Source organism: Nansenia antarctica (assembly GCF_963989245.1).
Source record: "Nansenia antarctica genome assembly, chromosome: 16".
NCBI lineage: Eukaryota > Metazoa > Chordata > Actinopteri > Argentiniformes > Microstomatidae > Nansenia > Nansenia antarctica.
This window is the reverse complement of record NC_137686.1, coordinates 4,211,485-4,236,044: the sequence shown is the minus strand read 5'-3', so window position 1 is coordinate 4,236,044 and position 24,560 is coordinate 4,211,485. Positions and strand designations below refer to the sequence as shown.

Genomic DNA, 24,560 nt, shown 5'->3' with positions numbered 1-24,560 from the left:
TACACAGCTAGCTACCGTAGGGGGCTCGTAACCGTGTAGCTGACTGCTGCTGGCGCCTTCGCATATTTTCTTCCCTCTCCCAAATGCCTGAAGAAGGCTCAACTGTCTTTAATACATTTTCAAAATCACAGACACTAGACAGCTAATTAGGAAGCTAGTTGAGCTAGTTGAAAATAATTTGAGCGCCAGAAATCAAGATGAGTGACAAGTCAAGTCAAATCAAATCAAATCAAATGTATTTACAGTAGTGACAGTGATGTAAACACCAATCATTGGCCTTTATGTAATGTTTCAAACTAACGGGTTGGGTGATTGGCTGAAGGCAACGTGAAAGAGTTTATTAAGCACGTTTATTAAAAATTAAATCCTTTAAAGAAAATTGTACGCACAGTGCGTACAGCCTGGATTCCGGCTGCCGGCGCCACTGATGAAGGCAACACATGCTGTAAGTGTCTATATAAGCTATAATATTAGCCTACTATCAAAATTACTAAGTAGGCTAGAAATACATAAGCCTTAGCACATATGCATACAACCGAATGCAAACGTATTGTGCTTTACAAAAGTGAAAAGCATTTTTTTAACAGAGTAGATGCAATTTCGTGTATTCTGGTGCCTTTTAACAGGTGGGTTGATACTTTTATCTGGCTATACTAGCCTGAGAAAAAAGATGGATAAGTTTGTAATTTCATCCGGAGGAAGTGAGCAAACCAAGAGATCGTCAGCCAAAAAATAGACTAATCTACAGACTGTAGACTACAGTACCAAATGAAAACTAGCCTCCCTCGTCCTCTTTTCACTATTTTAAGTTAAACCCTCTCAGACCCACAGGAACGCCGGCGCTCCCAAATATCATACCTTCTTTAGAAGTTCATAATTCGGAAACGGTTTGAGCTAAAGACAAGCCGCTTTTTGCATTTAAAAGTAGGCAAATAGCGCTCACTGGGAAGCTCCCGTTCATCGATGTGCGTCGCCGATGTCTGTATATAAATCTAGCCACAAAGTTGTAGACAATGTGGATAGTTTCTTGCTTTGCCTGCCGCAGTACTTCGTCAATCCCTGTGGATATAGGTCTACTCTTGAAAAAAACCTGTCACATCCAGTTTCATGTTGGGTCCAGTCAAAATGTATAATACTAGTCATGTGCCAACATATCCGAATCCTATTGGCCCTCGTACAACATTACAGCGTAAACAGGGAGTTGTACTGTAGTTCAAGGAGAGAGACGCGGCAACGTAAAAAATAAATAATTGTTGTTAATTTCCATTTGTGGTCAAAGCCACAGGGAGCCACTGAAGATGGGCAAAAGAGCCGCATGCGGCTCCGGAGCCGCGGGTTGCCGACCCCTGGCCTAGAGCTAGCTAGCGACACCCCGGGTTTTCAACCGCGCTAACATTAGCTATAAGCAGGCAGTCCACCTGCTGCTGTGGTGGCTATTTTTCTTGTCTAGGTGAAGATTCGGCTGTCTTACTAAAATATCCTGTCAATTTTAGATTTGTTTTTCAATAAGTCTTGGTCACATTGTTCCTTTTTCTTTTGTGATTTTCGCTTTTTAGCTCCGCTGATATGTTTTCTCTCCGACATTTTGCCACTATGCTCCAGGCTGGAAACGTGAAAACCAAACTGACGTTATGAACCACCTGTCACGTACACATCTGCCCAATGAGCTGATTTATCACAAAAAGTTTTTATGGGCCAATAGGGGTCAAGGTTTTTATTTGCAAGGCTACATCATAGAGCTATAATTAGCCTAGAGGCCTTTATCCGAAATTAATTCAATATCATAATTGTACTAAAACTAAAAAAATACCAACGGTCGAACGGAATAGCCTTCTCTCATGCTTCTCTTAAGTATATATATATATATAAAATTAAAAAAAAGCCTGGCCCATGCGCACGTGGGGCCCCGAGGCTGCAGCCCGTATGTTAATCCGCCCCTGGTTGTATACTAGAATAGCTCTGTTTAGAACCTCAACCTCCGCCATAGCTCTAACTAGCATATTGCTCAGCATTGCTTGGTTATTATTATTTTGTTGTAATAAACTATGCTAGTTATGTAGATGCATGTGGTTGTTTTTACAGTTATAGTGTAGTTTTAGTTGCTTATTGCATCTGTCTGTTCCATTTGTGTTCTATTCAAGGCCAAACTTGGTCAGGGGTACCGACACAACAAACTGAAAAGGAAGTCTCTGGCAGACAGCACAGCCCGAGAAGAACTAGAGCTGAAGAGAAGCATGCTGAAACTCATGGAAACAGACCTGCCAACCTGTACGCATTTTGCGTAGTAGGTCCGCATTTTAACGTCAATGTATGCTGGTACGCATTGTCAGCTGAAAGGTACGCAAAAAGCTGCCTGATTGGTTCCTCCTTCCTTCACTCACTCGTTCCATCAATCATATTCGCAAGCGTCACCTGCGTCACGTTGACCTGCTTCGGATTCTGCTCTGTTTACGGAATACAGATAAGCATGCCTACCGCCGACCGTTCCTCTTGAGAACTCAACTGTCAAGCACTTTGGAATAGTATGGAATACATCAGAGATGATTGTATTCCGTGTCAGAGCAGCTTCAACACCGAGTCTACTGTATATTAACGTAAGCTATTAGGCTAACTAGCTTAGCTACGTTAGCTTAACTGGACCTCAAGGTTTTCAGCAGGTTCGAGCAGTTCAGCCTTATAGCGTTAGCTAGCTGGCTAGATAAGTTAACTTAGGCTGTGTCCACCAACGAGCTGTATATTTAGCTAAACAGCACCAAGCTAAGGTAAATAGATAGCCAGTGTTAGCTAGTGCTAATGTTCACCATCTCTGTAGTCTGCTCTAAAATACGCAATCAAACAGTGCAGGCAACCCATTCTGTTCTGTGAATGAAACGAGCTATTGACTGATGGCTTTCTACTGCCAAATCATATTATTACAGCAAACATGTCGGTAGTTTGGCATCTGTTCTCTGAACGACAAGGAGAGGCTCGTTCCGACATCGACTTCTGTTTTTGTTTTCGCGATTTCAAAATAAAAGCGCACGCTAAGCGTTGTTGAAAATGAATGACACATCGCTAGTCAACTAACACAGCTTGTTTTGTGAGCCTGCTAACAATGTAAAGTAGTGTTCTAGTTAACTAGGTAGCAGTGGGGCTTACTCACCCAATAATTTGCAATAATTTGGCTTGACTAGCGAGTGTGATGTGATTTTCAACAATGTTGAAATGTATTTCCATTTTCAAATTAAAAGTCTGAACATTTTGATTGGTGACTTCTTCCCCCTTTCACCAGCCGCTGTCCCAATTTTTTGTGAACCATAAGTTCCCACTGTCTGACTTAAAGAAAATAAAAAAAGGACATGCTAGATTAATTGTGTATTATTCACAAAATAGATTAATTATGGGGGAAAGGGTGTGCATATCACACTGTCAGACAGAGCTCCACAGACAGAAGGTGACCACTATCATAACAACACAAAGTGTGGAACAGCTCCTCAGAAAGGAGACCCCACTCCCAGCAACCAAGCAGCTGAGAAGATCAGACAAAGTGCTGCACCTAAAATGCCAGCATATCCAATGCAGAGGTGGGTTGTGTGAGTGTAGAGAAGAGTAGCAACATTGACTTAATGGTTCTGTGAGAGGAGCTTCTTCAGGGCAAACGATTGATTTAAGTCATAATTGTCATAAAAGTCATAATTGATTTAAGTCATTGGGGCGGCTGTGGCTCAGGAGGTAGAGACGGCCTCTTATGATCGCAAGGTCGGCAGATTGGTGGTTTAAGCCCCGGCTGGCTACATGTCGAAATGTCCTTGGGCAAGACACTGAACCCCAAATTGCTCCCAGTGAGCGGGCCGGCCGGCGCCTTGCATGGTAGTTTGCTGCCATTGGTGTGTGAATGTGTGTGTGAATGAGAGGCCGTTGTAAAGCGCTTTGGATAAAGGCGCTATATGTCTGCAGTCCATTTACCATTTCATAACCGCTTTTTATAACACTAGCCCCCACCGAACAGCCCCTCCTGTCCGCAACGACTTCGGATAGTTCTCTCTTTTTTCACCATAGTTGTGTTTGCATCCCTGATTAGTGTAATGCATTAAGTAGCAGAAGCAGTGTACAGTGTTCATGGAAAGTAGTACAATTGCACTTTAAGTTGAGAAATATTGGCCCTGTATTGATAATATGTTTTACTTTTAATATTTAAAGAAATATTTCTAAAGAATATGATTGTATGATTTTCTTGATAGCTGATTTATTTGTTGAATAATGTGATGATATGGCTGTGAGTGGGGAAATGCAAAGCATAGTGGGGTGAAAGCATGTGAACCAGGGACAGGGCTAGGGGGTGGCTACTTCTCAAGCCCCTGATGTTTTCCCACAAGCCCCGGTGTATATAGTCAATATAATTCTAATTACTAATCGCCTCCATACTCTCAGTTAACTCAAGTTATGTGTTTTGCTTCACAAGCGTGCGTGTCTTAATTACAAACGCGCATGAAAAAAATGTGCGTGGTCAAGTGGTACTCATAAACATTTCTGAAGGTTGGCAGGTCTGTGGAAAGAGCGGAAACACAAAACACAGAGAATCTCAACACAATTTCCTCAAACATGTCACAGACAGCTCACAACCTCAGTCACTCAAGGGTTTAACCTTCTGAGACAAATGCTTCAGCCACCTATCCAGCCACCATATTACGCACCACAACCCCCCAACTTACACACAGTTGGATAACGCTCCATCTGTACCTAGCCGATCATACACACTGTCACTTCCACAACCAAATGCCACACCACAACAGTTCTCCTACAGGCAGGCTCTCTTCCCTGAAGACAATGAGTCATGAGTAAAGACTGTTTCAGTTAGGCATGCATTGTTACATCAATGCCTCATTGAAGCCTAAATTGTTATTTTAGTTTTGCACTGGAGACCTACTCTGTTTAGTTTAGTTTTCACAATTGTTATAACTCACATTGAATGTATAGTGTATATCCTATATTTGAGAGTTCAGTTATGTGTACTGGGGTAGTGGTGGTCTAGTGGATAGTGAGTTGGACTTGTGATCGGAAGGTTGTGAGTTAAAATCCTGCCTGAAGCCACACCACTACTAGTGTGCCCTTGGGTAAGGCACTTAGCCCTCAGTTACTCCAGGGGGAATGTCCCTGTAATTCGTAATTGTAAGTCGCTTTGGATAAAAGCGTCTGCTAAAAAGGCAAAAAAAAAAAAATATTGTAAGTAATATTGCACTAAATTCCTTTTTATTACAGTTTTCGATGCATTGTTATAATGTATGTTGCATGGTAAACCACAGCTATTAACCCGCAAAGGGTGCCTCCGGGCACTGTGTTTGTCCGTGAATAACACCGGCTATGAAGGTGGTACAAACACAATACTACTTTGCTAACTTCACCATCGGTATACGGTCATTTTGAGCCATCAACCAACCCGCTGGCACCCCGGGAAGTTATGTTTCGAACCCCAAGAGCATGCATAAATGTCTATCCGGAAAGAGTGCACTCTCCTCGGCCGCGGCACGCGCCTCTCCTCTGTAACCAGTGTGCGAATTAAATCACGGTGTGCGGGGGAGCCCAGGGATTAAAGCAAAAAAAAAAAAAAAAAAAAAACATCTCCTGACGGAAAAAAAATTTCAGGCCAGATCGGGGCCGGTGGCTTTCCGTGCGCAAAGCGCGCGTGTGATTTTCCGTTCTACGTTCTAATGCTTCGACTTTTCTTTCGAAAAATGTGAATACATTTCCGCGTTGTCGAAAATCAATGACACATCGCTAGTCAACTAACACGGCTTGTTTTATGAGCCTGCTAACAATGTAAAGTAGTGTTGTAGTTAACTAGGTAGCAGTCCAATCCATTACGTTGCAGTATTTTGGCTTGACTAGCAAGTTTGTGTTGTGATTCTCAACAACATTGAAACGTAGTTTCACCCTTTTCCATATTTTTGAATAATAAATGTGTGGACTGACGATGTAGCGCAGCCTAACTTATTCTAATAATTATTTAACATAGTTTTATTGTGATAATTATTCCCCCCTCCTCCCAGACTTACAAGGTCACATTATTATTGGATTGGTTGTTTGCGTGCCGGGTGAAGTTAGCTAAACATTTAACCTGCTAGCAAGAGAAACATCATGTCACTCTCCAAAGGTCTAAAGAGGAAAGTTGACGGTGGAAACAGGGCATTTAGGAATGGACAGTGAACTATGCGTTCATCCTACCTGGTTTCATCAATGCAAAGCCGTTGTGAGACTCACATTTTCCGTGCTCACAATGAATGTTCCCTTCCACCTATACATGCGAGTCGTCCTTTTCATCAATGCATGTGATAAAGACGCACTGACTAGAGGAATCGATTGGTGCATAAAAACCTTGAGAACTGCCGGATTAAAGTGACGTCCATAATAATAATAAATAATAATAATACATTAGACTTATAGCGCTTTTCTAGACACTCAAAGACGTCCATATCACCAGATAGCCAACAAATAGTGACTGATGGGAGATGCCAGTTTTTTTGTTGTTTTTTTTTGCGCCGATTTAGTTGTCAATGTTTTTCATAAAATTAAACTGCATTTGCTTTGTTACTGTTCACATGTGTGGTGCAGTCACATTCACATAGCCTATAAGTAAACATTAAGTTTGAATTATTTACTGAGCTGGCGTTACTTTTTTTAAACCACACACCGCATGTCGGCTATTTCAGCAGCACGCACCATGTCCACCTACTTATCACTATGAGGGGTTCAGCGTCAGTGCACCCCGCTCTGTTACCTTCGCATAGTTGTAGCCAATAAAGGCCTATATGTAGGCTATATAGGCTATTATATATCATTTATATACCTAATACCAACATCAAAATAGATTGTATGCCTCTACAAATCATATTACACCAGGTAAAATCCGTCACAACTTGGAATAAATCCATCGCAATTTGGAATATTTTAGAGCTCCCCCAAAATTTCACAAACCATGTTTCCAGGGGAGCTCATGTCACCACTAGGGGAGCTATAGCTCCCCGAGCTCCCCCTTATTTCGCACCCTGTCTGTAACGCGGAGGAACGAAAAGCTTACAGCAGGCGGTCTCCCATCCAGGTACTAACACGGCCCAACCCTGCTTGATTTAGGACAACAGTGCAACAACTTTGAGGCTGAACTTTAATTACATTTACGGCGTCATATGCCATCAAAGGGAAACATGGAAAAATGCATGACTTACAGATTTAATTTTATGACGTTACGAAATCCGATGTGACAGGAACGCCTATCATGCTGTCAAACACCACAGGTAATAATTTATTTCTAAATAAACATGATTGTACATCTCTGAAATGTGAATCGCGCACCGATTTATTTCTATTGGGAAGGCTGACGCCGGGGCAGCGTCAGCCTGTGACAAACGCGCTCCGGTGTCCTGCCCGCTGTCCCAAGCGCGCTGGACTGTGGAACTTTCTATGTTAAGCACCTCGGCATAACAGCGATTTCTTTTGTTATGCTTGTTATAAAGAAAAGGTCTATAATGCATTGAAATGACATTAGTACATCAGACATTAGACATTAGACATGGAAATATGTCAATGCGTGGCTGTCATGCACAAATCAGCTTGTAACGTTAGACACACAGCACATCGGCATAATAACGTTTTGTTGTTGTTGTGCTTGTTATAAAGAAAAGGTCTATAATGCATTTAAATGAATGATACAACCCATTAATAATATTACCTAATAACAACTGCTCGGATTAGATTGCGGGTGCTGCTACATGGAAATAGGTCAAAATGTGCATCATGTACAAGTCAGACGAACGTTTGATAGATAACTTTACATATGTGTACCATCATCCGCTGTCAAACGCCACAGGTAATAATTGATTTATCATTGTACATCTCTGAAATGCTCGACTGTCATGCAGCGTTGCGTTACTGTCACGTTAGACACAGCACCGACATAAAAGCGATTTTTGGGTTATGCTTGTTATAAATAAAAGGTATATAATGCATTGTATAGATAATACGATGGTTATCATAATTTTTCAAGTCTTTAATTACAAGTAATTCCAGAAAAAGTAAATGACATTTCAGGCTCGCTTCCGTATTACGAGAGCGAAAATAACATTTCTGTAGATGTTTCGCAATGAATGCCGGATTGATTGATTGATTGAAAACTTTATTAGAAGGTTTGCAGAAGTAGGTACATGAAAGTACATATTACATACAAGGTCAACTAAAAGGATAAAAACCCAAGAAAGCCACTGGCTTATTTCAATTGGGGTCCTTGATTTTCAATTCATTGTTACATGTAAGACAGACATAAGAAAAAAAAACTAGTACTATCTACAAGATAATACAGACAAATAACTATTATTATCTACAAGATAAACGTACATCCATCATGGGAAGAACAATACAACAAAACATAAGGTATGTACAGCGGGTAGGACAGGTGGGGACATACACCACAGGTGGGGGCGGGGGACAAAACACAAAGTATGTACAGTGGGTAGTTCGGGTCTTTAATCTGATTTTTGTTTTAGAGGGTCCAGTTACGGATTGCAGCCTCCTGTAAATGTTTTTTGAGAGTGGTTTTGAAGGTGGGCAGTGTTTTGCACTCCTTTAAGATTATAGGAAGGGCGTTCCACATTTTTACTGCATAGTTTGCAAACGAGTTTAACCCCTTGTTTGTGGTGCAACGCGGTTGAACGTGGTTCGTGGAGCTTCCTCTGGTGTTGTATGTGTGGACGTTGTTCACTTTTTGGAAGTATGTTGACAGGTACTTGGGTGTCTTTGTGGTGTAGCGTATCTTGAAGACCAGGCCCAGTGCAAGCTGCTGCACTCTGTCAACTACTCGTAGCCAATCAAGGCTAAAAAAATGAGCAGCGGTTAGATGTGTCCTAGGGTTGAGGCCTAGCAGAAGCCTAACCAGTTTATTTTGGGCTGTCTGGAGTCTTGTTTTATGGGCCTTTGTGGTTCTATAGTACCATGATGTTACGGCATAGTCGAAGTGACATTGAATGAGAGCTCCTGATAGGGTCCTCAGTGTGTTTTTACTGACAAGTGAGGATATCCTGTACAAGAATCTAGTTCTATGGTTCACTTTTTTGATTACTTTTGCTGCCATTTTATCTCCGGAAAGATTTGCCTCTAAGATGGAGCCCAGGTATGTAATATCCTCTTTTCTTGTGATATTAATGTTACCCACTTTTATTTTAAAATTTTCAGCCTTTCTGAGTTTAGATGGGGATCCGTATAGGATGGTTTCAGTTTTACCTAGGTGTATTGATAATTTATTGTCAGCTAGCCAGATGCAGATTCTACTCAGTTCAGTGCTTAGCGCTTTTTCCACCTGCAATATGTCCCTGTCAGAGACCAGCAGAGCCGAGTCATCCGCGAACAGGAACAAATTGCAATTACATGCTGATGACATGTCATTCACATATATTAGGAACAGTAAAGGTCCCAATATGCTTCCTTGTGGAACGCCGCAGGTCACCGGGAGGGGGGGGGACAGTGTTCCGTTCACACTAACCACCTGTTCCCTCCCCTCTAAGTAGGATTGCATCCAGCTCACCGATGTTCTATCGAACCCAATTGCTTTCAGTTTATCTAACAATATGTGGTGATCTACTGTGTCGAAGGCCTTCTGGAGGTCCAGCATGACCATGCCGCAGTACTTGCCCGAGTCCACCTCATGGTTGATGTGGTCGTTCAAATAGAGAAGGCATGTGTCAGTGGAATGGGATGTTCTGAATCCTGATTGAAATTCATACATCAGATTTTTTTCGGTAAGGTACCTATCAACCTGTTCATAAACTATTTTTTCCATAAGTTTCGAGATGGAATTAAGAATAGAAACAGGTCGGTAGTTGCCTGGGTCTAATTTGCTTCCTTTTCAAAGGGAGTCTCATGGCTCCGAATCGAACGAGGGTCAAGATTTTCTCCGAACGGAGCCAACCCTAACCCTAAACCTAACCCTAACCCTAAATTAGTAATGAATTGGGACGCCACTACGGCTACACGTGAACGCGCAAAACGGAGAGAGAGAGGGGGGGAGAGAGAGAGGTTTTCTTTATTCATCTTTCAGAAGAATACAAAGCAAAATAACATTTCATAAATAGAATATAAAACAACAACAAAATGAAACAAACTTGCAAACATGAAAAACAAAAAAAATGTCAAGTATAAAAAATGAAGTACAAGCAACTCTTCCTCAACTGAGCATAAAACCCCGCCAATACCCCACATTTATAAAAGCATCTATATTATCTGTCAGTTTATAATACACAAATTCCAGCCTGAACTGTGCTGCCAGCAAACCACCCATCATCAGGACTGGGTCCACTGACCTTGTATACAGTTTTTTCTTGTCTTCCAGATAGACAGTTTGGCCACTCCTGATAAAAAATTAAGTAAAACATGTACAGACCTCTTAGCAGCTGAGTACCGTGGACCATAAATAAAAAGCTTAAAAGAAAAGGCTGTCCCCAAACCCTGAAACCACTCCTCTAGCTGTCTAAAAAGGCCCTTAAGCCTGGGACACAGAATAAAAAGGTGCTATAAAGACTCCCCCCCCCCCCCCCCCGAACAAAAAGGGCAGCCCTCCCCTATACTGGGATCCAGGTGTACCAGATGCCACAGATTTGTGGCTATGGCCCCATGCACAATCCTCCACTGGAGGTCACCTGTCCGTTTATCAATAGGGGACAAGGACCTCCAGCAGCCTTTCGGGGAAGAGTCTGGACGAAAAAACTCGATGCCTCCATCCCTGCCAAAGAGTGTAGGTGTGACACTTTAACACAAGTGTAATAGATCGCTTTTTTAATTATGGTCTCAAAATCCCCCAACTCTGGGGTTTTAAAAGACAGAAAGCATCCCCCTCCTTCCTGCCACTCCCCAATAGCAGGAGAGACCGTTAATGGGGGAAAGACATACTCACACTCGTCATCCCATTGGTCTGACAGAGTGCGGTTGTCAAACACAAATGTTCTTAGAGGCCCTGGCAGACCTCTTCCACCAACCTCTCCAGGAGTCTAGAGGATCTAATGTTAGTTTTTTCTGAAAGTTGTCCCACAGACATCTTTTTCAAGTGGCCCAGCTTCACACAACCAGCTTCTCTCAGGCTGGACCGCAGGCTGGCAGAGGCCAAGATGGGTGTATTTATGAGGGCATTACAGAACAGTGGCTCCCCCGGTGGACCTCGAATGCCTGCCATGCCTGCAGCACTGACAAATAGAAAGGCGTCAGCCCAGTGAGGTCCACCAACTCAGGCTGTAGCAGGAACAGCTGCTTATCATAGCCAAGGCGACCAGCTCTCCTTAGCAACAATCGAGCTGTATCCTGCCAGTTCAGCCCAAAGTTGTACAGCAGCCTGTGCGCTGCCTGCAGCCTGAAAGCCCTCACCCTGTTGGCAATATCGATAGGGCCCTGCCCCCCTTCCTCAACTGGAAGGGGGACCTTTAGCCAGTGCTGGCCAGACCAGAAAAAACTAACAATAGTCCTCTGTACCTCCTGGATTAGGCCCCTTGGTGGTGATAAAACAATGAGTCTGTGCCATAAGGTCGAGGCAACCAAGTTATTTATGACCAGAACTCTCCCCCTATAGGACAGCTGGGGTAGCAGCCACTTCCACCTAGACAATCTGGCACACACCTTCTCCACAATACCCTCCCAATTCTGCAACTTAAAATCCTCAGTCCCTAAAACTTTCATTCTATATACTGTTAGTTTAAACAGCCCTTCCCCACCTGAGACCCCCTGGCAGACTGGGGTCTGCCCTCTCCCGCCACTGCCCTACCTGCAAGGCCTCACTCTTCTCCCAGTTTACTCTTGCAGAGGAGGCCTTTTCATAAAAACCTAAACTCTCAACTAAAAAATCCACATCCCGCTGCTCCTTTATAGAATTGATTGATTGATTGAAAACCTTTATTGTCCCCAATGGGGAAATTTTGTTGTCAAACAGCTCAGTTAGGGCAGAAAACATTCAGTACAGAAAACAGAAAAACATTCAATAAAATACATAAAACAGTGCAGGCTCAATAAGTAAAAAGTTCCAAAAGTTCCATCTCCAGGTCTATGATGACCATCTCCAGGTCATCATAGAAATATGAATATCGTCAGCCGACACCACCAAAGGTGGGCTCTGTGGTAGCCCCTTAACCATACAAGATGCCTCATTATACAGTAGTCCTAACCATGCCATAAAACCTGTCACCAGGGGAGTCTCGACTCCCCGACACCGCCTACTGGTGACTTGGATATTCATTATTTTTTGACTAATTGCTAATGCCTGTCACCTGTTGTATGTGGCTATTTAGGTGTGTCCCATTTCCCTGTTCCCTTGTCAGTCGATCATTTGTGTTAAGGCGTCTACACACTAGACGATTTTAACCCCGATTTAGCTGTCGCCGACCAGTTTTTGCGGTCGGCGACAAAATCCTCCAGTCGTTGCAAACCCGGGGACGCGCCGTCTCCGACGCTCGTTTAATGTGACAGGCTCAGAGACGCAATCGGAGGACCGCCGACCCCGTCGTTAGGGCCGTCGCAGGGCTCCAGATCTTTTCAAACATGTTTCATTTTATCGGCCGACGGAATCTACATTCTGCTAGTCTGAGATGGGCAACGACCCGTGTGGACAGCACAGCCAATGAGAGGTCGGGGAAATGAGTGATAATAGCCTTTAGCTACGGCGCTAGTTGTTGTGCTAGGTGCATTGACTGACTGTGTCCGCGAATGCTATGCTATTGTTGTGCCAGGTGCATTGACTGACTGTGTCCGCGAATGCTATGCTATTGTTGTGCTAGGTGCATTGACTAACTGTGTCCGCGAATGCTATTCTATTGTTGTGCTAGGTGCATTGACTGACTGTGTCCGCGAATGCTATGCTATTGTTATGCTATGTTGAATGGTGTACTAGTTTTCACTGAATAAATCGCGATTTCTTTCAAAGAAGGTAGCAGGTGTGTTTATGTCCATGTCAAGGAATCGTCCTGACCAAGTGAAGAATCTTGTAGTCTGTGAGCCCCCGTCGTTAACACATCCTGTAGTCTGCGCTGTGCTGCGACGTCTGCGCGCCGCTGCGACACGGACACCAGCACGACGGTCGTTTAGTGTGAGAGGCTCAGCGATGTTACAACTTGAAAAGTCGTCTAGTGTGTAGTCGCCCTTACACGTTAGAACCTTTGGAAGCCTTTGTATGTATTACCGCTTCATAAGTATCAGGTACCCGTGACGTTTATTGAGCCTTGATTTATTTCCCTTTATTTATATCTTGTACTTAAAATGGAGCCTATTTGCTCAACTTTATTTTTCGTGTGCATTGTTATGATTTCAGTTTTGTAGTTAGTAGTGGCAAACGTTGCTGAGCCCTACTGCTCCACTTAATGTTTTTCCTGTTTGAAGTTGTTATGTTTGAACCTGCGCACCATTTATCTCAGTAAAGAGAACCTTTTATTTGACTTACTCTCCGTCTCGTTGATTAACCTACACCGCACCTGGAACCGACACACTTGTACACAGAGAACCGTAATAGAAACGTAACAAAAACCCTCCCCAAAACCGAACGCCCTCAGAGTAGAAAATAAAAACACATGGTCAACACGGTCAAATGTCTTTTCCTGGTCGAGAGATAAAACACCAACATCTAGGTTGTACATTTTACACACATCAAATACATCTCTCATTAAAAACAGGTTGTCCATTATGGTATTGTGTACCTGTCCGGGACACAATATAATTGGTCTTTTTGAATTAGGATTGCCAGATAGTCTTTCAGCCTATTCGCTAGGACCTTAGACAGCAGTTTATAGTCTGTACATAAAAGGGCCACAGGTCGCCAGTTCTTGATCAGCGCTAGGTCTCCTTTTCTTGGTAGAAGGGAGAGAGCTGCACGCCGGCAGGAGACCCCCCTAGCACACTCCTGTAGCACTTCCAGTAAATCCATCCTCCAACAGCTCCAGAAATGTTTGTAAAAGTCTGCAGGTAATCCATCTATGCCTGGAGAGCGACCAGACGCCAGCTGCCCTACTGCAGCAGTGAGCTCCTCCAGGCTGATGTCCTTGTCCAGGGCAGAGCGCTCCACCGTCCCCAACTGTGGTAGCCCCTGGAGCAGCTCCTCAGCCAACCTGGTCTCACACGGCAGACGTCAGGATTCGACGTCTGTCCATCGCATCCAAACGTCGAATTCCGACGTGACCAAACGTCGAAATCCGACGTGACATTGGGGTAGCTCGTTCTGAAAGCGCAGGGGTGCGCCTGTTATGTGCGCCTGTCGGGCTGCACTCAGTGGCGTGTCCAGACCTTTTTCACTGGGGTGGCCCAGTGGTGGCACCTAGTTTGAGAATTTAACACTTAATTCCCTGCATTCTGGTCAATTTGTATGCACCATTTTGTGCTTTTTATTACCAATTCTGGTCAATTTGTATGCACCATTTTGTGCTTGTTATTACCATTTCTGTCTCCACTACCCATTGTATACTTTAATTAGGCTACTAACATTACAATCCCTGTTTAAAAGTCCCAGTGCTACCAATCACAACACAACAGAGTGGCACCTTACAATTGTAATATTAAACTCCCATATTTATTCTTTAAACAAACAAATCTGGGGGAGTGGTCGGAGTTAACGAGATACTGTTCCAATCCATTACCTGGCCATTACCTGCCTGTGAAAAGTATGAACAGTTTCAGATAGCTATAGATTTTAGAGATACTGTAACGTCCCGACTTGGACAGTGGTGAAATAATAAGAGATAGGTTGTCTTACAATCCGTGTGTTTAATTGCAAACTTCCACATACAAAACTGTCAGTTCACCGGAGCTCTCCTTTCCTCTACCGTAACAACAACAACACAACACCCGCCCTCCCCCGTGACCTCCACCAATCACAGGAATGCATTGGCACAATAATTTGTGACAATTAAAAAATATAACAAAAGTTATATTGAGTAAACTACAAGCATTAATAGGCAATAATAAGCTACTTTTGACAAAAAACTATTTACAATAAAAATTTACTATTTACTATTTGCATTATGGGTAATGACCCGAGGCACTGTTGAAGCTGAGTGTTGATTAAACTGGTTGAGTTAAACGTGCGCAAGTTGTCCGAGTCCAATAATTATATTATAACTTCACATTATTAGTTACTATTAATTAGTGAGGCAGGATGGATACATTTGTAACAGTAACGAGACCTCGAAACCTGTGTTTCTTGTATATTGTATGTTGTATATTTGATATTCAATATTTGTGAATATTGATTTGTGAGGACTGCCAAAATGCCAATAAAATATGTTTACAAAAAAAAAGAAAAAAGAAATGCTAGCAATGAACCAAGAAGTCCGTTAGAAATGCTAGCAATGAACCAAGAAGTCCGTTAGAAATGCTAGTAATGAAGCAAGCCACCCTCCAGTCTTCCTCCAACCGACATGTGTTGCAGATGTCAGTGGTGCGGACAGTTACCGTGGGCCTGTGCCTTACCGTCAGTGAAGGCCTGTGCTGGCTCTTCCGTCGCTTCTGGCTCAGGCGTGGCTCCAGAGGGCCCCTGAAAGAGGTGTTCTTCTTCCCTTCAGAGAACGGATGCGTAGAACACCTCTTCACTCCTTCAATACCCATACTGTGCACCTGTCCAATGCCACATGGTCAGGAGACTTCCTTCTCTCGCCTCCTGGGCCACATCCTGTCTGCTACCACCTCCTTGGACCTGTGTGTGTTTTCCTTCACCAACTCACAGCTTAGCCGTGCCTTGCTAATGCTACATAACAGGGGCGTCGCCATCCGTATCCTCACCCATATGGCCAACACACTCATCGCTGACTCCCGGATAGGGACCCTCCGTAGGGCAGGTATCATTGTGAGGTGTGACAAGGGCGGCGCGCTCATGCACCACAAGTTTGTGGTGGTGGACGGGCGCCGTCTGATCATGGGTTCCCTCAACTGGACCGCGGCCATCGAGAAGAACAAGGAGAACATCCTGGTCACGGAGGAGCCGGACCTGGTCCAGCCCTTCATCGGAGAGTTCCAGAGGCTGTGGGACGTGAATGACCCGGAACACCAATACCCTCCCTACAGATCTGAAGCTTGACTCTATACTCAATGACAAAATGGCTGTGGTGTCTATGTCTTTGTAGCGATAAGAGGAATTGGTGTGGATCAAGTAGTGATCAAGTTCGGTAGTACAGTAGTAGAAGACATTGCTTTTTACATTTTACAACATTCTTTCTCTTCGTTTATTTGTTATGTATGGCAGTTTTGTTGTGATTTATTATTAACTATTGACTGAGGCAGAAGTTATTTTCTGTGTTTCACATATGTGTATTTTCTCAGATTTTTAAATTAAATGTGATTTGATGATTTAGGTGGTGAAGAGGTAGTAGAATACCAATACTGTGAATTTAGTCCATCCCATGCTTCCTGACAGTTAAGAAGACATTGCTTTTTACATGTATGGCAATATGTTTTTATATTGTTTTACATTGTTATTTTGTATGTTGTATGTTGTTTTACAAGTTCTTTTGTTAAAGTTATTACAGTTTTGTTGTCGCCAGATCGTAACAACTTAATGGTTGGTTCATATGCTCGTTCCTGCTACTCTTGACGTTATCCGATACCCTAGCCTAACCCTATGTACGATCTGGCGATGACTGGAAGCAGGAGCAGAGCTTAAGTAGGAGCCAGTCGCGGTCTTATTCGTCCACACCTGGCACCACTGATTGATGGCTGATGAGCCAGGGGCGCTCTTAATCGTCCACTGATCGACGTCTGATGATCCAGGGGCGCTCTTAATCGTTCACTGATCGACGTCTGATGAGCCAGGGGCGCTCTTAATCGTTCACTGATCGACGTCTGATGAGCCAGGGGCGGAGCTGTGACAAGAAGTATAAACATTATACCATTCCGACACCCTATTGGTTTGTACGAGATGCATTCCATCTGCTGCACATGACACAAATCACACTCCAGCAAGGAAAGCAGATGTATGTAGCCAAAGATGTCCGTGACCGTGCCAGAGACTCAAAATAACAGCGAAATGTCCCAACCAAGCACCAGCATCAACCAGGTTGATAGCCAGGAAGATCAGCCAACCCTTCTCCATCCCTGGCCGTACCTGGAAGAATTTTTTGAAATGGTTGGATGCAAAAACAACTCCTTTCGAATGCGCTGCAAGCTCTGCGCACCCAAGTACCACGAGCTAATGGCCTTCAAAAACTCACCGTCTAATTTGAAAAAGCATATTGAGGTAAGCTGAAAGTTTGTTATTATCAGTCGACATTTTGTAGTAACCTAGTAACGTACTAATGGTAAATTTGCAATGTTTGCTATGGCTAAGAACATGCCATGGTTTGCTTGCTAGCAGTAGGCTATGATTCAATGTTTCATTTGTAATCCTTCATGTGTTGAGGTCGGAGTTTTACCGTTTGTTGCTGTAAAGAGTTAATTATGTTCCCACGGGAGAAGAAATGTGCGCGGTGTGTGCCATTAACAATAATGTTACTTTTCAGTCATGCCAGCAGCTGCTTGTGGTCCTAAAACAGCTTTAAGTGGCAATATTCTGGTCTGCTCAACATAATTGCATAGACCAGTGAAACTGCTCCCTAACTTGTAGTCTGACCTCCATTCATGAACTTCCAGTGTGACATTTAATACAGCGGAAGTCCTAGATAGTCTCAGCTTGTGGTTTGAGAGAAATAATATGAATCTCAATCTGTGCCTGTGCATTCATTTTCTCCACAGAAGAAACACCCCACTCGTCTAGAGAGGTACACGCAACTTTCTTCAACAGCCCTCAAAAGGAAGTCATCCACTGAAGGTTCTTTGACCCCACCCTCCAAACAAACCAAGCTGTGGGAGGCTCGAAGAGTGTCCCAGGCAAGTGTGGATGAAGTAGTCCTCAAATTCATTGTCCAAGGCTTGCACCCACCACACATTGTTCAGCAACAGGGCTTCATTGAGCTTGTGCAACATCTTCAGCCAAATACAAATGTCATGACGCGTAATACTGTTGTTAACAAAGTCACAAAGGCCTCTGTTGAAATGAAAAGAAAACTGAAAGCTGCCCTTAGTGAAATTGAGTTCATAGCAACAACAACAGACTGCTGGACGGCACACCGTCGCGGTTTCATTGGTGTCACTGCGCACTGGTTTAGCCCCCAGACCATGCAGAGATCCTGTGCTGCCCTGGCATGCAAGCAACTTAAAGGGTCACATACCTTTTCTGCCCTGGCTGGTGCCCTAAATGATATTCACACAGAATTCAATGTCAGAGAGAAGATTGTTCGCACTACAACTGACAACGGATCAAACTTCCTGAAAGCCTTCAGAGTTTATGGGCAGACTGACGAGAACAACAATGCTGAACCTGTAGGAGAGGGTGATGGAGAAAAGGATGATTGTGGCCAAAATGATGATAACGATGAAGAAGAGGAAAGCCTTGAGGGTGTTGAATTTGTTGATGCCGGAGCCCTGTTGGAAGAAGATGACTACTTAGAATACCAGCTACCCAAGCACCATCGCTGCGCCTGCCACCTCCTCAATTTAGTGTCCACAGTTGATGCTTCAAAAGCAGAGGTCAACCCACTGTACAAGCGCGTGTCAAGGTCCACATTTGCCAAATGCTCTAGCCTGTGGAATAAAAGTTCAAGATCAACCACCGCATCTGAAGTAATTGAAGACCACTGCAAACTCCAACTCGTAAGGCCTGTTGCTACAAGGTGGAATTCACTCTTCTCAGCCGTAGAAAGAATAGTGAGAATAACACGAGAACAAGGCGAGGGAGCCCTTGCAGCTGTCTGCAGTGAACTAGATACACCCAAGTAAGTGCTTGTTTTTCTGCCTTACAGTTAATGAAGTGATTAACAATAGATTAAGTCACAGTTTTATACTTGGAATACTGTAGAACACGTATGCACTATGCCAATATGCAGTCCCCATATTTACTATGAATGTGATTTGTAGCAACACAACTTCATTTCTAAAAGTCTCAGATGACAATATTTTTCCTTTTTAATGATCAGTTCCTCCAGTTGAAGGTGCTACATCAAGTAGACTTAATGTTCCATGTTGTGTTTTTCTCTTCTTCTTTGTACAGGTTTACTCCAGTGGAACTTGCATTTCTTGCAGAATATGCGAAGACAATGAGCCCAGTTGCAAAGGCACTGGATGTTCTTCAGGGAGAAACCAGTGTGCAGATGGGATGGTTGGTCCCCACCATAACTCTGCTAAGGACCAAGCTACAGCACCTTCAAGTCGCCTCCAAGTTCTGTGAGCCTTTGATTGCTGCACTTCTTTCAGGCCTTGAGAAACGCTTCGGAGAGATGCTTGCAGATCCAGAACTGATAGCCGCAGCCATTCTAGTTCCCAAATTTAAGACCTGTTGGACAAGTGACGAAAATATCCTCAAACTTGGTAAGTGTCTCACTTCCGCTTAATATGTGTAATTTCTATGAAGACAGTGAAATTAGTTTGAAATTACATTTAATGACACACACACACAACACTATCCAATACACAGTTACAATACTGCCATATAGTCTAAATTGTCATGATTTTTGTTTTTTATTCCACAGGCCTTCACTATATCAGAAGCCACTTGGACTGTCAGGACGAGAAACACTTCAGTGAGGGCTCCCAATCGTCTGAGGAAGAGGACTTCTTTTCCTCCTTGAAGAAGACCGGCCCTCTTGAAACGTCCCAGCAGTTGGATGCGTACCTGGGGTGCCCAGGAGACACAGTAGAGGTACTGAAGACCTTCCCAGCTGTGTGCCAGCTATCACTCAAACTTAATACGGGACTCCCTGCCTCAGCAGCCTGTGAAAGACTGTTTAGTGTCGCAGGGCTGATCTTCAGGCCAAAAAGAGCATGCATTGGCTCAAAGAACTTTGAGAACCTGCTGCTTTTGCGGCTGAACAAAGCTTATTGGTAACTCTGATGCTGATGTAGATTGTGTGTATGTGTGTGTTTTTTCAGGAAATATTGAATCACTACTTTGTTATGGTTTGTATGGTTTTGCCCTCACAGTTCCAATAAAGGCTATTGACTTTTGACGTTTGACTTTTGACGTTTGACTTTTTGCACCATTACAATACTTAGGCAACTAGTCATCATATCTTCCGTGTTCACATGTTAATGCTCAGTAGTACACATATATGGTTCTTTAATGTATTTGCATTGTACTAAAATGTGTTCATTTTCAATGGGCATAAATGCGTCTGAAATAAGTGCATCCCAAATGTTTCAACATTAACATTTTAATAATAACATAATAGTCATTATGGCCTTTAGAAAAAAGTTTTTTGGGGGGGAGGTGGGGTAGTGCACTATAGGCCCCTGTGGCGTGGCCTAAGCTTTTGTCCTTAATGGCATTTTTTCCCCCTTACATTACTTTTACTTTTATACTTTAAGTAGTTTTGAAACCAGTACTTTTATACTTTTACTTGAGTAAAAAGCTTGAGTTGATACTTCAACTTCTACAGAAGTCTTTTTAAACCATAGTATCTATACTTCTACTTGAGTAATGAATGTGAATACTTTTGACACCTCTGCAGTCCACAAAAGGAAGTGGAACGAACCGCGGTGGACAGGACCGTGGGAGGTAGTATTGACCACCTCACATGCAGTCAAAAGTCAAAGGTAAACCGGGTGCAGAGTGACCTGTCACACTGTACCAAAGCATACCCACCAATCTGGCTGAAATCAGAGAAGGCCTGAAAGATGTATGCAATTTTCAAATTCCTGGCGACTCTGTCAGCATACACCCTCCTTTCAATGGTGATGTTTACTGGGGTCCCAGGGGGGGGTTTGGGTTCCGATAAAGCATTTCATGACTTAGCCTCAAATAATGTGGAAAGATCCAATATAGTGGATTGTCTTTTGCTATAGTGGATAGGTATATTATTATTGATATTGATAGATAATCTATTGCATAATGGTATGATATTGTGTGGAAGGGGCAGGACCAGATGGGCTTTGCTTCTTTCTGTCCCTTCTCGAACAGGGCCATTGTCGACTGTTGCTTCCAGGAAGATATATTTAGTATATATATATATAATAGTATATAATAGTGTTGGTAGTGAGGGTATGTACTGTATGTACAACTGCAATTTGTTGATGGGCCTACCTGTCAACCACTCTCTCTATAGGAAAAACTGTCCCGGTATGAATAGAACTAAAAGTCCGATGTTATATGAGGGTCATCACCCCTTACATTTAGAAAAAGGCTCTGACTGCCTTCACAGGACGGGCAAGGGGGGCGACGCAACAAAAAAAAAAAAAGAGAAAAACGGAGAAAACAAACAAACAAACTGGGTCTCTCAACAAACTAACCGAGACCCCCCCCCCCCCCCCCCCCAATGCTCCAGAACTGAGCATTCCCCCTCCCACCTGTTCACTCCCGTAACGCTGAAAACTACTCCACACCGAGTGAGGAGTAGTGAGGCTGAACTGAATAATCTCCTTATAAAGAGTAACATTCTCCCTCCACTAAATGTGAAATAAAAACCTAATTAACAAAGTTGGTATATTGGTCAACCACCACTAAATGTTAAGTATAGAAGCCCATTGTGAATTTTATATTAGAATAACTAAAGAATGTGGATCAGCAGTTTACACCCAGAAAATAACCAGAGTTTGAGCGGCATGTTATGGGGTGTTGCCAGTGGCGGATTAACGCATAGGCTTACTAGGCTGCAGCCTAGGGCCACCACCACTAGGGGGCCACCTAACATTGGAAAAAAAAAAATATATATATATATATATATATATAATAATAATAAAATAACATATTATTTTCTATCCTGAGGCGGCGAGGCCCCCCCATATTTTCTATCCTGAGGCCCCCCTATATTTTCTATCCGCTTGTTAAGTCTGAAGTTCAAAAGTGACGTTTAGCCATTTCCGTTTTGGAAACCAAACCAAACCAAACCAGAAATTCAAAAGTTGCAAAAATGAAGCGGACGCACATGAGTGGGGCCAAAAAACGAAAAGAACTAATGAAAAAAGAACTAAATATAGCAAAGTTGCCCAAGATTTCAACATTTTTTTCTAATAATGCTGCTGCGCCTGAAACGACCAATGTTGTCGAGAGTGAGAGCCACGAAACGGTTAGCTCTGGGTCGGGTGTCGCTAGCACAAGCAGCGCTGAGGCGAACATGGGGGGGGAGATGCAGGCTGTCGAGGCTGAGCGCGGAGAAGAGGCACTAACTTTACCAGTACCACCACCAGCTGACAGTGACACTGATACCGAGCAGGACAATCAAGAAGAGGAGGCAACACGTGGACCACCAAGTCCAGACACAAATCCTACCACCACTTACAGCTCGGATCCTGGATTGTGGGATACAGTTGGTGAAGACATGAGAACATATTGGATTAAGATGGGGCCACAATGTTGTCAAAATGAAGATGCTAATGTCGCCGCTTCAGAAACACAGCACAAGCATCAGAAGAGGTATTTTTCAAAAACACTATTTAAAAGAAAAAAGTCAAATGGCGAAACCGTGCCTCGAGAATGGTTAATTTATTCACCTGCAAAAGGAAAAGTATTTTGTTTCGCATGTAAATTATTTGGTGACGGTGCTCATAAATCAGGACTCAAAACAGGCTACAATGACTGGAAAAACGCAGCAGTGTGTCTGGCTGAGCATGTGATGCGCAGCGCTGCTGCTGGCTGTATTGACTCAGAACTAAAAAAGCAGTTTAACAACGAGTGTGCTTATTGGACAGATGTGTTAAAGCGAGTGGTTGTAGTGGTGAAGTTTCTTGCAGAGCGAGGATTACCATTGAGGGGACACTGTGAAACCTTTGGCCAGCCTGATAATGGGAATTTTATGGGTGTGTTGGAAGCGATCAGTGTGTTTGATCCATTCTTGAAAGCGCACATAGACAAATATGGAAATGCTGGCAAGAGAACCACATCTTACCTCTCATCAACAACATGCTTAGAATTTATTGAATTGATGGGAGAGCATGTCCTAGCTGAGATAATCAGTCAGGTAAAAATAGCAAAGTATTTTTCAATCAGCGTCGACTCTACACCAGATGTTGCACATACAGACCAGCTCACATTCATCATACGATATGTGTCACCAGATGGATGCGTGGAGGAGCGTTTTCTCAAGTTTTTGCCAATTCAGAGTCATTCAGGGGAGTCACTTTATCAGTCTGTTCTTGGCGTTTTGGAAGAAATGGGCATTGACATCAACCCCTGCCGAGGCCAATGTTATGACAATGCAGCCAACATGTGCGGCATTTACAGTGGTTTGCAAGCACGCATTAAGAAGATAAATAATTTGGCCGAGTGGGTACCCTGCGCAGCGCATACACTCAATTTAGTGGGAGTTGCCGGTGTAGATTGTTGCCCTGTGACAATGGAATTTTTAAATTTTGTACAGACACTTTATAATTTTGTTCCAAATCCACGGTGCGTTGGCAGATAATAACTGCGGGGCTAAATGTTATTGACAACAAGAGGCTGGAGACATTGAAAAGTTTGTCAGATACTAGATGGTCAGCACATGCGCAAGCAACAAAAGCACTACACCAGAACTATGCCAACATCCAAGAGTCACTGAAGAAGATGAGCGATGACCCGATCCAAACTGGCGCTACTCGGGATGAAGCCACGACACTTTACACAAAGATGGAAAAATTAGAGAACGCCTTTCTGTGTTCTATGTGGAACACCATACTGCAGCGCTTTCACAAAACTAGCGAAGCTCTACAGGCAGTAGAGCTGGATTTATGTAATGCTGTTGATTTAGTCTACTCATTGAGGGATTACGTGGCCAGTCTTCGGGACGATTTTGACAAGTTTGAGAGTGCTGCAAAAAACATGTCCCCGTTGTCCCAATACTACAAAGCAGACACACAGAGGCAGAGAAGACGAAAAAAACAGGCAGATGAATCCACTGAACCTGACTGTGAGCGATCAGGCCGAGACAACTTTAAAGTAACGGTTTATATCACTGTCATAGATCGACTCGTCATGGAACTAGAGAGGAGGTATCACTCATACAAAGATATTCAGCAGACATTTGGTTTTTTGAACAATATTCCATCCATCTCCATGCTAGATCTTCGCACAAGAGCGGCTAATCTGCAGAAGAAATATGCAGGTGATCTGGAGGAAGATTTTTTGGAGGAAATCAGACAATTCAGGGAATTCATTAAAGAAAATGAGGACACCTCAGCGAGGTCACTGCTGAAACTTATAAGAGGAAGGAAAATACAGGCAGTGTTTCCCAATGTTGATGTTGCACTCCGACTGTTTATGACTCTGCCTGTAAGGAATGCCAGCGGGGAGCGGTCTTTTTCTAAACTGGCACTTGTCAAAAACAAACTAAGATCCACAATGGGCCAAGAGAGGCTAAATCACCTGTGCCTGATGTCAATTGAGTCTGACATTCTGCGCACATTGGATTACACCAGCCTCATTAAGGACTTTGCTGCCAGAAAATCAAGGAAAAAGACCTTCTAAGGGTAGGACCATTTATGATTGTGTTGCCTTAATCTGGGCATCTATCTCTTATTTTGTGGATGTAATTTGGACTGTTGCTGTATTGATTTTGTGTGTGTCTCTCTCTCTCTCTCTC

General features: G+C 43.3%; 1 protein-coding gene across 1 annotated transcript; it reads left to right on the top strand.

Moving 5' to 3' along the window:
* Window positions 1–15,364: 15,364 nt before the first annotated feature.
* Window positions 15,365–16,057, top strand: LOC308171680 (mitochondrial cardiolipin hydrolase-like; the record flags this gene model as incomplete). Its single annotated transcript, XM_080546552.1, has 1 exon — window positions 15,365–16,057. The coding sequence occupies one exon, from the start codon at window positions 15,365–15,367 to the stop codon at window positions 16,055–16,057; it is 693 nt and encodes a 230-aa protein (XP_080402678.1).
* Window positions 16,058–24,560: the final 8,503 nt, after the last annotated feature.